Source organism: Ciconia boyciana, chromosome 14, assembly GCF_034638445.1.
Source record: "Ciconia boyciana chromosome 14, ASM3463844v1, whole genome shotgun sequence".
Taxonomy (NCBI): domain Eukaryota; kingdom Metazoa; phylum Chordata; class Aves; order Ciconiiformes; family Ciconiidae; genus Ciconia; species Ciconia boyciana.
In genome coordinates, this window is record NC_132947.1 from 8,943,503 (window position 1) to 8,957,670 (window position 14,168).

The following is a 14,168-nucleotide window of genomic DNA, read 5'->3' on the forward strand; positions in this document are numbered from 1 at the left end:
ATCCTTTCCTTAGAGCTCCCAGACTAGCATTGCCCAGCTTAAACTGCACCTAACTCCCGTCGCCACATGGATTTAGGTGAAATTCAGGGTGACTACAGGACATTCAGGCCAACTGATAACAGGAAGCTCCCTTGTCATTCAGATGCTTACAAGAAAAATCCAGTTTGCCACCTGTAAGAGCTTGCACAGAGAGTGTCCAGCTGCACCCAAGCATGGTCCTGCAGCCCGTCTATGGGGTTAATGTATCATACTATTCCCCTGCAACTTTTTAGCTCTTTACAGATTGTAGTCCCCCCATAACCACAGCCCGCAAAACCCACTGCTGACTTCTCAAGAAGCGCACAGAAGGGAAAGTGAAGTTTGCAGGCTGAGTAAGCCCTTTACTGCACTGTCCAACCTGCCCGGAGCCGGCAAGCGGCGGTCCCCACACTGGCCAAGCTCTGGGCTCGTGGTCTGCTGGTGCTGCACGATGGATTTCACTTTGCCTAAAGCTCAGGCTGGCAAACAGAACGAAAACCGGACCCTTCAAAAGACTGTAGGTTTAGTAAACTCCCTTTAATTACCTGCTCATTTTTCACTTAATATTTAACCCTTCCTAGACGAAGACGACTGTTGACTCCGATATTTCCATAAGTGGTGGCTGTATTAAATGAAAGGAAACTCATACACGGTATTTTTGGTATGCTGGCTGCTCAAACAAACGTGTCGATAAATAAATCGGCCTGCAGTCTCAGCCCACTTGTTTTTAGAAAGGAAATGACCCTGTAAGAGTGGGTGCCCACTTCTTTTACCTCACTGCTATTTTTAGCTGAGGCTGTGAAAAATTTCCATTGAAGACCTGCTCCTCTCATTTCCTGGGTAGAGCAAACAGGAAGCTCTTTTAGCTGAGCTGAAGGAGGTTTTTCTCCGTGAAAGTGGACCAACCTCACCTCCCACTGGTTGCTTCCTTGCACTGCAGAGCAGCAACACACCAAGCACCCCACATACGTGCTTTATTTGCAAGAATTCACCCAAACGGCTGGCCGAAGCCAGCAGGTGACGGTGGCAGGTAGAAGGTTGGGCAGCAGGAGAGGACAGGAGTTCTGCTGTCAGCCATGCTGGTTTTGCCCATGTCCTCTCTAAGAGGCACTAATCTGACAGATATCAGGCATTTCCTGGCTGGAATTAGGAAGAGCTAAACTCTGGGCTGTTAACAGTGGGATTTTTGAGCACAGAGGGATGGAAACTGCCTTGTGTGGCACAGGCTATGGGGTCCCTTCAAGAGAGTTTACTGTACCTGGAAATGCGGAGGGCTGGCTCCCTGCTCCTCCCGTCAAGCACCTGTGCTGTGCTCTGTGCAAATACTTAGTCCTTGAGGAGCATAGCTGACTGCAGCAGACATCTGTACAGTAATAACATGGAGCTTTGCGTAAAACATAGATCTTGTACTTTCTCAGAGATAAATTCCATTGCATGTAGAGTGGAGGGAGCTTTCAAACTAGTAGTCATAACTACTAAAAATTAATACATGTGTTCCCCTTCCCAGAGACAATAAGTGATCGGGCACCATTTTTTTTAATTGTTGGGAAGTGGTGAAATACTATGTTAATTAAAATTTTTCATAAACATTTGTTAGAAATCGGCCTAAATATGGGGGAGTCTTACAGCTGCATACCTGAGGATTAATCAGTCTTGGGTGAGGGTCTTCTCTGGTTTGAATTAGTCCTTGACTTAGCCCTTAAATATCAACAGGGAGAAATCATTTAGATCTGGGTTCTGAAACCTTAGAAAATTTGGTCTTTTGGTTTTAAGGCCAATTTGTCAAAGTAGTTTCCGAACTGTCGACCGCCTTGGTGAATACAGCACCAAGGAGCTGCATGTGAAATGGAGCCCCAAAACAGGCAGTTCTGGAGTTTTGCACCAAAACACTCATGTCTCTCCTAATGAAATCGCTGCCTAGAGAAAGAAATGTTGTTCCAGGAGGTACCAAAGGGTGCTTTAGGCAAATAAGTGTGAAAGGTACAGAGGAGAGAATGTCTGTTGTATATAACACGTAATATTGTTCTGTTTTTTTAAACAGAGAACAAAGTTCTTCAGTGTCATCTCTTGAGCTTTATTAACAAGCCTGTCCCAGCCTCTTAGAGTATCATAGTGGTGCATGGAAGTTTGCTTATGCTATAATCTACAAAGAAACGGTAACAAAAATGTAGAGCAAACAGGGTCTACAGTGAGATTAAAAAAAAAACAAATGACAAAACCACAAAAAACCCAACACTTTTTCACCTGAATTGCAATCTCTGTTTTCAGCACTGTCCACTATATTTCCTCCAAGTCTGGCCTTTCTCTTTTCAGAATATTCTTATTTCAGCCTAGTGAAAATGTTAAAATGCACAGATACTTACAGATTTTTTTTTTTTTACCTCGGGTAAAGGAACTGTCTGTGAAAGAGGGCAAGTGTTGTGTACATAAGGGATGTAGCAGGTACTGGACACATGGTACAGCTTCTCAGTTGTGTTTTCATGGTACTTGAAGCATGCTGAACACAGCGTAAACCCCCTCTCTCTGCTCCTTCCCCCTGGTCTTCCAAAAATATGTAGTCTGGGTAATTAAGACTAAAAGTTTTAAGTTCTAATAAAATTATGTTGTGAATACAGAGGGGATATTTTCAGTTTAATAGCAAACTGCCCAAGGATTGCTTTTATTTCTTGTGATTTTGAACTTGCTCTAACATTTCTTCCTCTTTCTTTTATTTCACAGTTAACGAAATTATCAGGAAGGAATTTTCTGGACTCCCTGCCAGAAATCAGACATAGAAGAGGAGATTTGTGAGACAACTTTTACCGAATCCTTCCGTAACTGACCTCTTAGATCCTTCCAATGCCCCTGCAACCTCCTGCTTCCTTAACTGTTCATCTCAAGGCACCAGTTCAATGCAAGGAACAATGTATTGGCATCAAGCTGACAGCCTTAATTAAGCAACTCACCACCTCTCTCTGTAAACATCACGAAGGACACCCTTCCTTTTGTCCAAAGATCATATTGTTCTTGTATAACAGAGTATCTGTCTGAGGAAACTCTTCAAGCCTGCTGCAAAATATCTATCTATGTATCGATCTATCTTAGTAATAAGGGAGAAGGGAGATGTCACTCCTGAACACCGCACAAAGCAAGGGAGGTTATATATTAGTGCTTATTTGGGTGGGGTGGGAAATGGGGGAAGAAAGAGTAATATATTCCATAAAAGAATAATGACATTTTGCAGTTCACTAACAATGACTTGCCCTCCAGGTCTCAAAGCCCTTTTGAGAAATTTTATTGTTGTAGGAAACTGAGGCAACCCAAGCTTGCTCAGCCTTTATCCGACCTGGGATCAAAAGCCATTTTTTTCTGACTCTGAGCACTGTGATCAGTATTTCAAACAGTAGATGTCAGCTGAATCCAGGAGTTTTCTTCATTTTTCTTGTCAGACTGGATAGGAATTTGAAGGAGAAGGATGCTCACAGAGAACCAGTGAAAAGAGCAATTCAGCAGTTGTAACACCTGTCCGAAGGTAAAATAAACCCAGATAAAACAGAGATTAATATATAGGAGTCACAGTAAATCCAAAGATTTAATGATTGATCCTTATTAATATTTAGGCAGTGTATGAACACATCTTAGATATTTTCTCTCTAATAAATTGTTGCTGTTTCTTTTCATATAGAACCTGCTATTGGCTCATAACTTGTCTCATTTAGCAGCTGTAACATTTAACCACACAAGCTGCAGAGGAAAATAATTGCATCTTACAGAAGGTATATGTTCCACAAAAAGTATACACTTACTTATATTCACCTTGTCTCTTTAGCTTTGCAAAGCTACCAGCAATTTCTGGAAAGGTTAAATTTCCACGTGAGTTAGTATGTTTGTTATGTTTTGCTTCATGTGTTAGAATATACTGTACTGACACAGGCTTATCACAATAAGAGATAACTGCTGCCATCTGCAGTTGTACAGCTAGCAAGTTTATAACATTTTGGTGTGTCATTGCTACCACAGTGTGATAAAAAGGCATCATGAGTGGATAATCAATGTACAGTAAAAGATAGCCATAATATTGTAGGAAATACGTAGTAATCTTTTCTGGTTTTGTAAATGAGGAACGCTGATATTTTTAAGAGTGCAGAGCCTGAGCTCTATTCTAGAAAACACAGTGAATCTATCCTGTTCTCAGTTGTTTCACAGTAAACTTTGCTGAATACCAATGTGTCCACGTGCTCATGGCAGGAATTAGGTTATATGAATACAGCAGACCAGCAGAGCAGCTGTATAATTGATTTCCCAATAGTGTAAGAAAGATCTTGCACAAACCCTGCAGAGTATGTGCTCGGTTCAGCACAGTCTTTTCAGGAGTATTGAGAAGAACATATTTTCTGGCAATAAAAGCTGGCACTTAAACTCTGCAAGATCTTCAGTTTTAGAGTTAGAGATAGAAGCATTAGACTTTCCAGAACACCTGACCTAGGTCTCACCTATAATCTTGGATCTTAAACTGAAATCTGAATTTCACAGGAGCAGCTCTGAGCTCTGGATTCAACCAAGCCTAGGTCCAGAACCAGAGCAGAGCTCTTCCCGATGGCAAATCCCAAACTGGCATTAGTAACACAGCTTGGGGAGTTTGTTTCTTTTTCCCCTTGAAGTACTGCTAACACACACCAGCAGTGCTAGTGTAAGATGGCAAGTGGTAGCAGGCGGTAGCCCACTTAGTGAAATCCAAATCTTTTGTCACAAAATGAGTCCCCTGTATCCTATTTTAGCAACACCAGAAAGTCGCTGGCTGAGGATGCCTCATTCTGGTGCTCATATTGTGAGCTCCACATCTTGCATCAGGATGAATATCGAGATAGCCAAGCCTCAGCCTGTTACCTGCAGAGGTGAAAATGGCCTTTTTTATTCTTGACTTTTACAGAAACAAAACTGAGGCTTGGACTAGCTGAAATGACTTCTGCACAGGGGAATTACTGATCGTTCAACACCACTTGTATAGTACTTCAGCTGGCTGACATGCCTCAAATAAGCTATTCTGGATTGTTTTAAAACTGCCAGTTTGCCAGAATCTGACATATATTTTGGATTTTTAATGCAGCCTGATGTTTTGGACAATTTTGAAAAATTCCTCAGGCCAAAAGTTGCCTGTCAGAAGTGCTTCGCTGCAGCTGAGTAAAAGAACAGACCAAACGTGTCTCCCGGTTTCACAGAATTCACACTTGGAAGTATCAAAAATGACTATTTTCCCTGATCCAACCTGTAAAGTATAGGAGAAATTTAAAAAACAAACCAAAACCCCATTCACAGAAAACCAAAAATTCCCAAATAACTGACAGAAACTTTTATCTTGCTGGATTTTAAATAGAATATCAAAGAAGAAGATGAACTTCTTTTCAAATCTGTAGACTCACTGACGTAGTCTAAAAATATTGCTGCTTATTTGGTGATTGACCATAGCAACTGCTTGTCAATAGTCCTCTGTATATAGATGAATGGCTGATCTCAAAGTCAGATAACTGCGCACCTAATCCACTAGCAACCTTCTCCTGCAATGAGCCATTGCAGTATGCATGTTCACGATGTGGACTCATTTTTATTTGTATTTTTATTTTTTCTTGCTGTCCCCCACTGATCATTTAAGCATCTTTCTCCCCTTTTTACTATAACGCATAAATGTATAAAGCAGACAAGAAAAATGTGGACACATATAGCAAAAGTTTTTCAACCTTCAAAGGGACGCAGGCAGGCAAACCCCTGAGCCCCTACAATGCTCCATTGAAGCTACTTTGCAGGATGCACCCATGAAACATCCGCTCTTTCACTGAAGGATAAGATTTCCACTGCTCTTATGTGTTCTGCCGGGCACTTTGCTATAGAGAGGGGGAGAGGATTTTTTTTAGTGTGCTACAAGTGCTTTACTCATGCTTGCATTAGCTGTATTTCTTCCTCATTTTTAATGCATAGATATTAATGTGTGTTTGTGTAGGTGCATATACATGTATCTTTATATAATATAACCATATATATATGGATATATTATATACATATGATTCTATATGAACACACACACACACCCCATGACAAACTTGGGTCACGATCCTATAATTGGCTGCAGTCAGCCAGACCTATGCAGGCACATGAAGCCAGTTACTGGATCGAGGGTTCATAAGATGTATATAATATAGACTACATTTTAGTGGTTTTATTTACAGCTACATGAGGTCAGGCTGTGCTACTCTATCCGCTTTTACATGCAACTGTTAGCTAAATAATACAGCTTTAACCAACTTTATATTTATTTCCGGAGAAAAAGGAGTATCCTCAGACATAACGTTACGCATTGTTGTCTCTTTTTAAAAAGAAAACCGATATGTTAAAATTATATAGCTAGGCTGAAGAACTTCAAAATATACAGTACTAAATTATTTCCTGTTCTTGCTGAGCAGTGTTTTTCTGGTATTAATATTTTGTTACTTAATGCAACTTGCTCTCTTTCTGTAGAAGCATTAGCTTAGTCTTGGAAGAGTTAATACCATTTTGTGAGTAATTTGTTCTCACTTTATCTGGAAGATAGCCATATTTGCACATGAGGAAATTCTGTCTTTCCTCAGTTATCTGAATGTTTCACCACAGTGCCTTCCTGCCATTGTACCAAAGGCCTCCAAATACATTGTCTACAGGGTGAACAACTCTAATGCATTTTCCATCAAAGTTATACCATGCGAAGTACATGGGGCTTGTTGGAACTCAAAGTTCATCTCTTTCATTTTTGTGCGTGTGTGCATTTTTTTTTTACTTCCATTTTTCCGTCCAAGCTTTGGCTGCAAATACAGGATGAGCTTCTATAAACTTCTGCATCAAATATATGAATACGTAGAATAAAATCATCATTCATGATATGTAAACAGTCTGAGAGTGGAATGGGAGTGGACAGATATCAGGAAGATTTTTTTTGTCAGTTATGAGTGTTGGAAGTACAGTTTGCCAGGAGAGTAATTGCTCGTGAAGATACTTGCAATGAATTATGAAGTCCCGTTTTTGTTTTTCTCCATGAGAATGAGCAAAATGTAAGACCTGAACAACAGCGATGGAATGAAAGTGTCTAATGTATGTGTTTTTATTGGTAGAAAGAATGTAGAAGAGCCATGGGTTTTGCACTTGCTTTATTTGTATCCATGTAAATATGTATCACTTCCATTCTTCTTGTAGGAATACAGCATTTTCTGAATGTAGAATATTTCCAAAACCAGCACTATGTTATTCTCTATTGTATAAAATGCTGCTGCTTAATAACATATCTAAAACAGTTCTCAAATTAGCTAGCATGTTTTTTAAAGTATATTTTGTAATCCATTTCTTTACAAAAAAGTGTCTATGCTTTTTGTCTGACCAAATATGCAACACCTTTTGGATTAAGGGTAGTATTTATAAAGGATCAATTTTCATTTTCTGAGTGTATTAATTTTCTATGCAATTGTTGTTGAATTGTTATTGTCCTAAAAAAGATGTATTGGATAAATTTTCCAAAGACTTCAAAGACAGCTTTAAACACTTCAGAAATATGTTTCTAAATATTTCAATCTGACTTTTTCCCCTGCATTTCTTTCCAAATTGCTACTTAATAGGGAACAATTATCTTCCAGATGGGATTCAAGAAAATGATTGTCTTAATTTCAAATCTTAAATTGATTCAGATCTTCATAAATTTTGCACCACTTAAAATCATCTGATGTTCCAGTTTAGCTGCAATTCTGAGTGTTTGTTATTTATATTACGTATTCCTGTGCAATAGGAAGAGATGTCAATGTTGGGTTTAGAATAGGTGAATTGCAAATTCTCCAGAAATCAACTGTTTTCCTCATCGTTTACATTGCAGCGATTTCTTACCTGTAAATGTAAGGCATCTATCTGCCATCACACGTGGAAAGTTATAATTCTTTATTCATCTCAGTTCAGAATGAATAATCGACCTTTTTGAACGTTTGACATAAGATTGACATCTGTCTTTTTTAATATCTGCTACTTTATAACTGCAGCGGGTGACAGCTGATAGCAATTGGTTTAACTACCAGTCAGTATCTGATCTACTATGGTCTGTTTAAGATTTGTTTAGCCATTTTCATTGTTCCTGGTGTACAAAAAAAAAATAAATTGGTACCTGACCCCCATTGCAATAAATTTCAAAGGAAGGTGCTGGTACTGTGAAAGATCATACAGGCTGCAAACGAGTAGTTATCTGGGGAAAAGTTAGTATTTTGAGTTTCTTTTCAATAACTCTCATAAAATAGCAAAATTGGGTAGAAAGTTCTGGAATGACTGAGTCACAAAAATGAATAATGATTTACGTGTTTGTAATAGCTCAGAAATCCACAGATGTGTTGTTGGAATTATCAGTTATTCCAGGATTAAACTGCCGTCATTTTACTGATGCTGATCAGTACCTTACTACACAAGTAGTGTGTGAGACCTGGGAACAGAGAATCAAGGTACAGCTCAGTCTTAATAATGGTGGCCTAATTGGGACTTACATATTTGTGTGTGTGTCTGTGTGTGAGTGTGTGTAATTATGAAGTGATCCCCCCCTTCCTGAAGTTCAAGCCTCCTTGCTGAAGCCCTACCCTGTATGTTCAGGTGAAACCATATGTTAATAGATACACGAGTGAGCAATTGTCACTCAAATCATCCAAACAGATGTCTTTTTAATCAAACTGTGTGTTGAAAAGCCTAACTTTAAGAATTCAAAAGGGGTTTATATCATTCACATTCCTACAACAACATTGTTAACCTCCAATGTAATGATTTTTTGCTATCTGTAAAGTATTTTTATATATTGCCTGTACTATGGTAGTTTAACAATAAATGAAAGGATATCATCTGCTGCATGAGTGTTTAGTCTATTCTTAAACATCTTTATTGCCTTCGATAAACTAATATGAAGTGGGTGAGTCACCCACTTGATAAGTCTTCTTGTCCTCATCACCCTCCTAAGTACTCACAAATGGGACGTGCATAAGGATTTCAGAGTATGGAGTATTTCTTTGTTAATGAGATGCCCAGTACCCCTTTGCATCAAGAGCCCATTCCGTTTCTGTAGATGAGAGAGATTGATTCATACAGTGACAATTTTATGAACTTCTTCATTTTCTCTTATTGTCTGTTTTTCCCTCATTTAATTTTCTATTCCCACCAGCACCATCCCGATAAGAAGTACTAAACAATCCACATCAACAAGCACTCCAGAGTTTTGACCTTAATATAGCATTAATTTCCATCTGTGTAAATGTCCTTCTGCATCAGTATATGCTTTTTAGAGACTGGGGATGTACTCCATTTAATTTTTGTTCATCTATATCTTAATTCTGCATTTCTCTACTGGAGACACTAAAAGATACATTTTCATACTGCCGTGCTGGAAGAATGCCCAGAGCCCATTATGTCTCAGTAAGAGTAGAGTTTATATAGCGTACAATTAAAGACATTTACCTTAACAAAATCAATATTATCCTTTGCATTTAAAAACAGAGAATTCAAACCATATTTGATGCATTTGTTGGATATAGAGCAAGCGCTTTGCTTTGCTTATTCACAAAAGCCTCAGAGCAAGCGCCATGTGGAAGTTCTTAACTCCCAGTACACTGTACAAAGGCTGGGAAGCTCATAAACCAGACAGGCTTCGCCAACAAAGAAGCTGTTACTGGCTAGGAGAGAACATTTTATGATGAGCAAATATATGGCACACAGGATTTTAGCTTTATTCAGCAACAGGAAAATTTAAGTAACTTAACCTGGAAATTCCACAGCGAAGGGCTGAGAACTTGAGCACCTGACCTGATACTCTGGCTTTAATTTATATCTTGGGTCCAAATTAAAAGACTACAACAGTACCCCAGATTTTTAGTCTTAACGGGAAATTTCCTGGGTTTTGTAGACTTAACTTACTCCTTTATATCCCTTCAACATAGCTGACTTTATTCCCAGTTTTACTTCTCATGGTAGCAGCAAGGAAGAAAAATTCATGTTTCTAATGAACATCTGGGTTTCGTGTGAGAACTCGCTTGCTCGCGTGCTCTGTTGTGTAAATATGCGATTTACAAGTTCTTTTTTTTTTTTTTTTAAATACAAATGTAATTTACTCAATTTAAGAAGCTGCCTTTCAGCTCCATACCAGATTCTTTTCGAAATACATCATCACTGTCTTGCTCAGGTGGCCATGCTTAACCAGGCTTCTGCTAAGAGAGCTTTGCAGGAAAGATGAGCTCCCCACCCAACACTGTCCTCGTCTTCCCTATCTCTGCTCACCCCCTGTGCCTTAGTTGAACCGTCTGCTCCTGCGAGCAGCTATCATCTCAGTGAGCTCATGTTGTAGAGGGGCTTGAATTCTTTTTATTTAGGGGAGGGAAGGCCACAGCACAGGATTTGAGCTCCTACTAAACTGAAGGGCAAGACTGCTGGCACAGCAAAATTGCTGAGGTTGTGAGGAACCACTTAACCCAAAAGCCCGGGGGGAAGGGGAGGCGGGAGAGGCTGGCAGGAGCTGCACTGCACATGAATTGGCCAAATCCAGGCACTAGAGGTGACTGCAGCACAAAGGCACCTCTTTATTCAGTAGACGGTAGGACCGAAATTGTGGCTGAAATCAAGCGGGAGAGCACAGAGGCAGACCAGAGCAAGGAAGGCAAGCACGTAAAATAAAAACATTATCTGTTGCTCAGATATAGAGAAATATAACTAGTAAAAGGATATATTTTTTTGAGCACTGCAGTCTATTAGCTGTCTAACTACCTGTGAAAGCTCAGCTCTGCTCAGCTATTTTGGATGATGCGGACTTTCAGGCCAGGGATGGGGTAGGGGGCAAGCAGCCAGCATTCACCATGCCAGCCTTGTTTTCTTCAGAAACCAAGCTAAAAACGTAACAAACCTTCCTCGGCCAGCTGCAGCATTTACGCACAACTGTGGGAGTATGTGCAACTAGAGAAGTTATTTCTAGGCAATATTAACTGCTCTAAGGGCGCTCTAAGGGCTAGGCTGCGCCTTGGGCCTCAGATAGTAAGAAACTGCAGCTTAACTCCTTGGACCTCTGGGCTTGACAGCAGCATGTACCCTGGCTCGCTGCCTCTGGCAGAGGTGAGACACAGCCGGGTCAGTGCTGGCCCTGTGCAGGGAGCCCTGCCGCTGCCCTGAGCCCTCTCCTCCAGCAGCGCCGCAAGGAAAGAGCAGAGGAAATATGACTCAAAGATCCCCCCGGGAAAGTCCAGTCCATCCACCACCTCTAGCTGAGAGCAGCAACCAAGAATGCCTATTCCAAAATACTGCTGAAGTTTTAAAGTGGATTAGGACAGCAGCTTTCGGAAACATCCCTCCAGCAAAGCCGCAGTGACTGCCTGCACCGACGTGCCCTCCCGGCCCTTGGTGGGAGCCATCGGCGTAGCAGTGAGCAGCGCAGCCAAGGGGAACATATTACAGCCTTTGTGCCTGCAGAGCAGAACAGAGATGAATGCGGTGATTTTGTGGCAGGCCTTTAATGATAGCCTAGGAATAATCACAGAAGGAGTCAAGTTTGAGTTGTATTAGTTTTGACAGATAATATCAATGACTTTTTTGCCAGCTACATGCTTCCCCCTCCCTGATTTACAGTTTTTTGCAATGTCAGAAATTGTCACAAACCCATGTGCCTTAACTTTTCACACCAGGTGAACTTGAGGCATCAAAAGCCATCAAATATTCAGAATTATGTGTGTGTCCCCCGACTCAAACAGACAACAGACCTCCTCACATCTTACTGCCTGATTCCTTGCAAAGTTTGCCCTAATCTGTATTACAGCATCTGAAGCCACTTGCTTTAACACTGCCCTTTATATACCAAAACACATACCTGCTTCTAGCTGAAAGAAAAATTACAAACTGGCTGGGGAAGGATGGGAGTCAGTGGTGATGACCTCACACGTGCTGCATGGCAAGTGATGGAGCTGGACTAAGTTTTCATCCGTTCTCTGGGAAGCGTGTGCAGGAAGGATGAGTACGTGTTGCAGGCTTACTGCAACTACCAGCAAACTTTCCCCATCCCAAATTGAAATTAAAGGGTTTCCAGCATAAGAAAAACATCCATGGGAAATGGGGCCTCATTTACATACCATGAGAGCCATGGAGTGTTACTGTTAATTCCCAAAACTTCCCAGGCTTATTTATAAAGTGGCTTCACAGCACAGGCATTTCTAGTGTCTCCAGCCAGCAGCACAGCAGTCTGCCCAGGTGTTGTACGGGGACCTCAACACCAGCACAGCCGGTGGGCTGCACAAAGTGTGACAGATCGGCCATACTATCTCTGCGCCGTGCTCGGTAAGAGTACACGAATGTGACAGTGATGGGAATTTATGTATTTTCTATGCCACTGGCTATGATTCAGTCAAAGTGAAGCTTTGTTGACTGGCAGGTTATTTTTCTTAGAGTGATAGTAAGGTCTCAGCTTTGACCTGCTCCCTGTGGACACTTAATATATCAAATGCTTAGTAAGGCTAGATCACTGGTGAGACAAGTCCTGAAGGTTTAGGTTGGCCTGAGTAAATTTTTCATGGACCCTTTATATAACCTTACTGAAAGATGAGTAGTATGATGAAAGCCTTCTCAGATGCCTGATTATATCAGCACAAGCAAGCCACTGAAATCGCAGCCCAGCAGATGTTTAATTTCTAAGCTTTTCCATGTTAGGCTTCACTAAAGGAAAAGGTGGGGGGGAGAGAGACTTTTCTTTTTTGAGTTGAAGTCTCCAGTGAGTAGCTCAGTCTACCATTAGCGCAGGAGTGCCTTTCTTTCCTTGCGCTTTTTCTTTTTCCCAACTCTAAACTCAAACAGGTCTATAAATCAGGATTCGTGCTGGCTATGTATAAAGGGCTCTTGCAAGAAACCGTATTGGCTTCATTTACCTTTAAAAAGGCCATATAACATAAGAAATAAATGGAAGGCATAAATATAATTGAACCATGCTCACATATCTTACATTTTCTAGGCTCTTATATGGGAACGGGCTATGTGATACTTTGCCTCACAATAGCGCTGCTCCCTCTAGGCTGCAGGCTGGGGCCGAGGCAAAGTCTATATAAAATTTGCTCTTAAGGCTGCATGAAGGGTTGGTGGTTTGTTTTTTTTTTTTCCCTTAGCAAGAAAACAGCTGCGGGGGGAGGGAGCGCAGGTTTGCTGCAGCACAGCATGCCGCTGCCCTCTGCAGGGGACGAGCCCTCGCCGCTGCCGCAGGGGGCCGGCAAACCTCCCCCCGGCCCCGGGGGAGCCCACCCCGCGGGGAGCCCCGCGCCGGCCGCAGGGCTGCAGCGCCAGCCGGAGGCTCAGCGTCCGGCCACGGCAAACAGGCCCGGGGGTTCAGCAGTCAGGGCAGAGGGAGGCAGGGGCCCTGCTGGCAGCAGCCCCGGTGCACCGGCACACGCTGCGCCCTCCCACACGGCCCCCGGCACGCTCGGCCTGCTTTCACCCCGGGCGGCAACTAAGCCCCACCCAGCCGCTCGCCCATCCCCCCGCCGGTGGGATGGGGAGAGAATCGGAAAAAAAATTAAAACCTATGCGTTGCGCTAAAGACAGTTTAACAGGATGGCAGAGGAAGAGAAAATGATAATAATAACGATAAAAGAACGCACAAAACAAGTGATGCACAATGCAATTGCTCACTACCTGCTGACCAACACCCAGCCCATCCCCGAGCAGCGATCGCTGCCCCCCAGCCAACTCCCCCCAGTTTATGTACTGAGCGTGACGCCCTATGGTATGGAATAGCCCTTGGGCCAGTCTGGCTGTGCCCCCTCCCAGCTTCTTGCGCACCCAGCAGAGCAGGGGAAGCTGAAAAGTCCTTGACTGGTGTAAGCATGGCTTAGCAACAACTAAAACATCAGTGTGCTATCAACATTATTCTCATCCTAAATCCAAAACACAGCACTGTACCAGCTACTAGGAAGAAAATTAACTCTATCCCAGTTGAAACCAGGACAGTATCCACCCCTTATTCTATACCATCTATGTCATGCCCAGGTCCTACCCTTTCCAATATATTCCAATTAATCACCACCACTTTCCCTGTCTTTTGATATATACACACAGATATCATTCCCTTAGTCTATGGGCCATCCTTCTAAAATGTCCATTGAGTTCATTTAGTCCAT

The 14,168-nt window shown here is 41.9% G+C and overlaps 1 protein-coding gene across 7 annotated transcripts in view; it reads left to right on the plus strand.

Annotated features, from left to right (window-relative positions):
• The window catches only part of NFATC2 (nuclear factor of activated T cells 2), a 103,704-nt gene extending 94,827 nt beyond the window's left edge, over positions 1–8,877 (plus strand). For all 7 annotated transcript variants that reach the window (XM_072879232.1, XM_072879235.1, XM_072879234.1 and 4 more), the window contains one exon: positions 2,737–8,877. In XM_072879232.1, coding sequence (XP_072735333.1) covers positions 2,737–2,792 — 56 coding nt within the window. In that variant the 3' untranslated portion in view covers positions 2,793–8,877. The remainder of the gene's footprint in view (positions 1–2,736) is intronic.
• Positions 8,878–14,168: the final 5,291 nt, after the last annotated feature.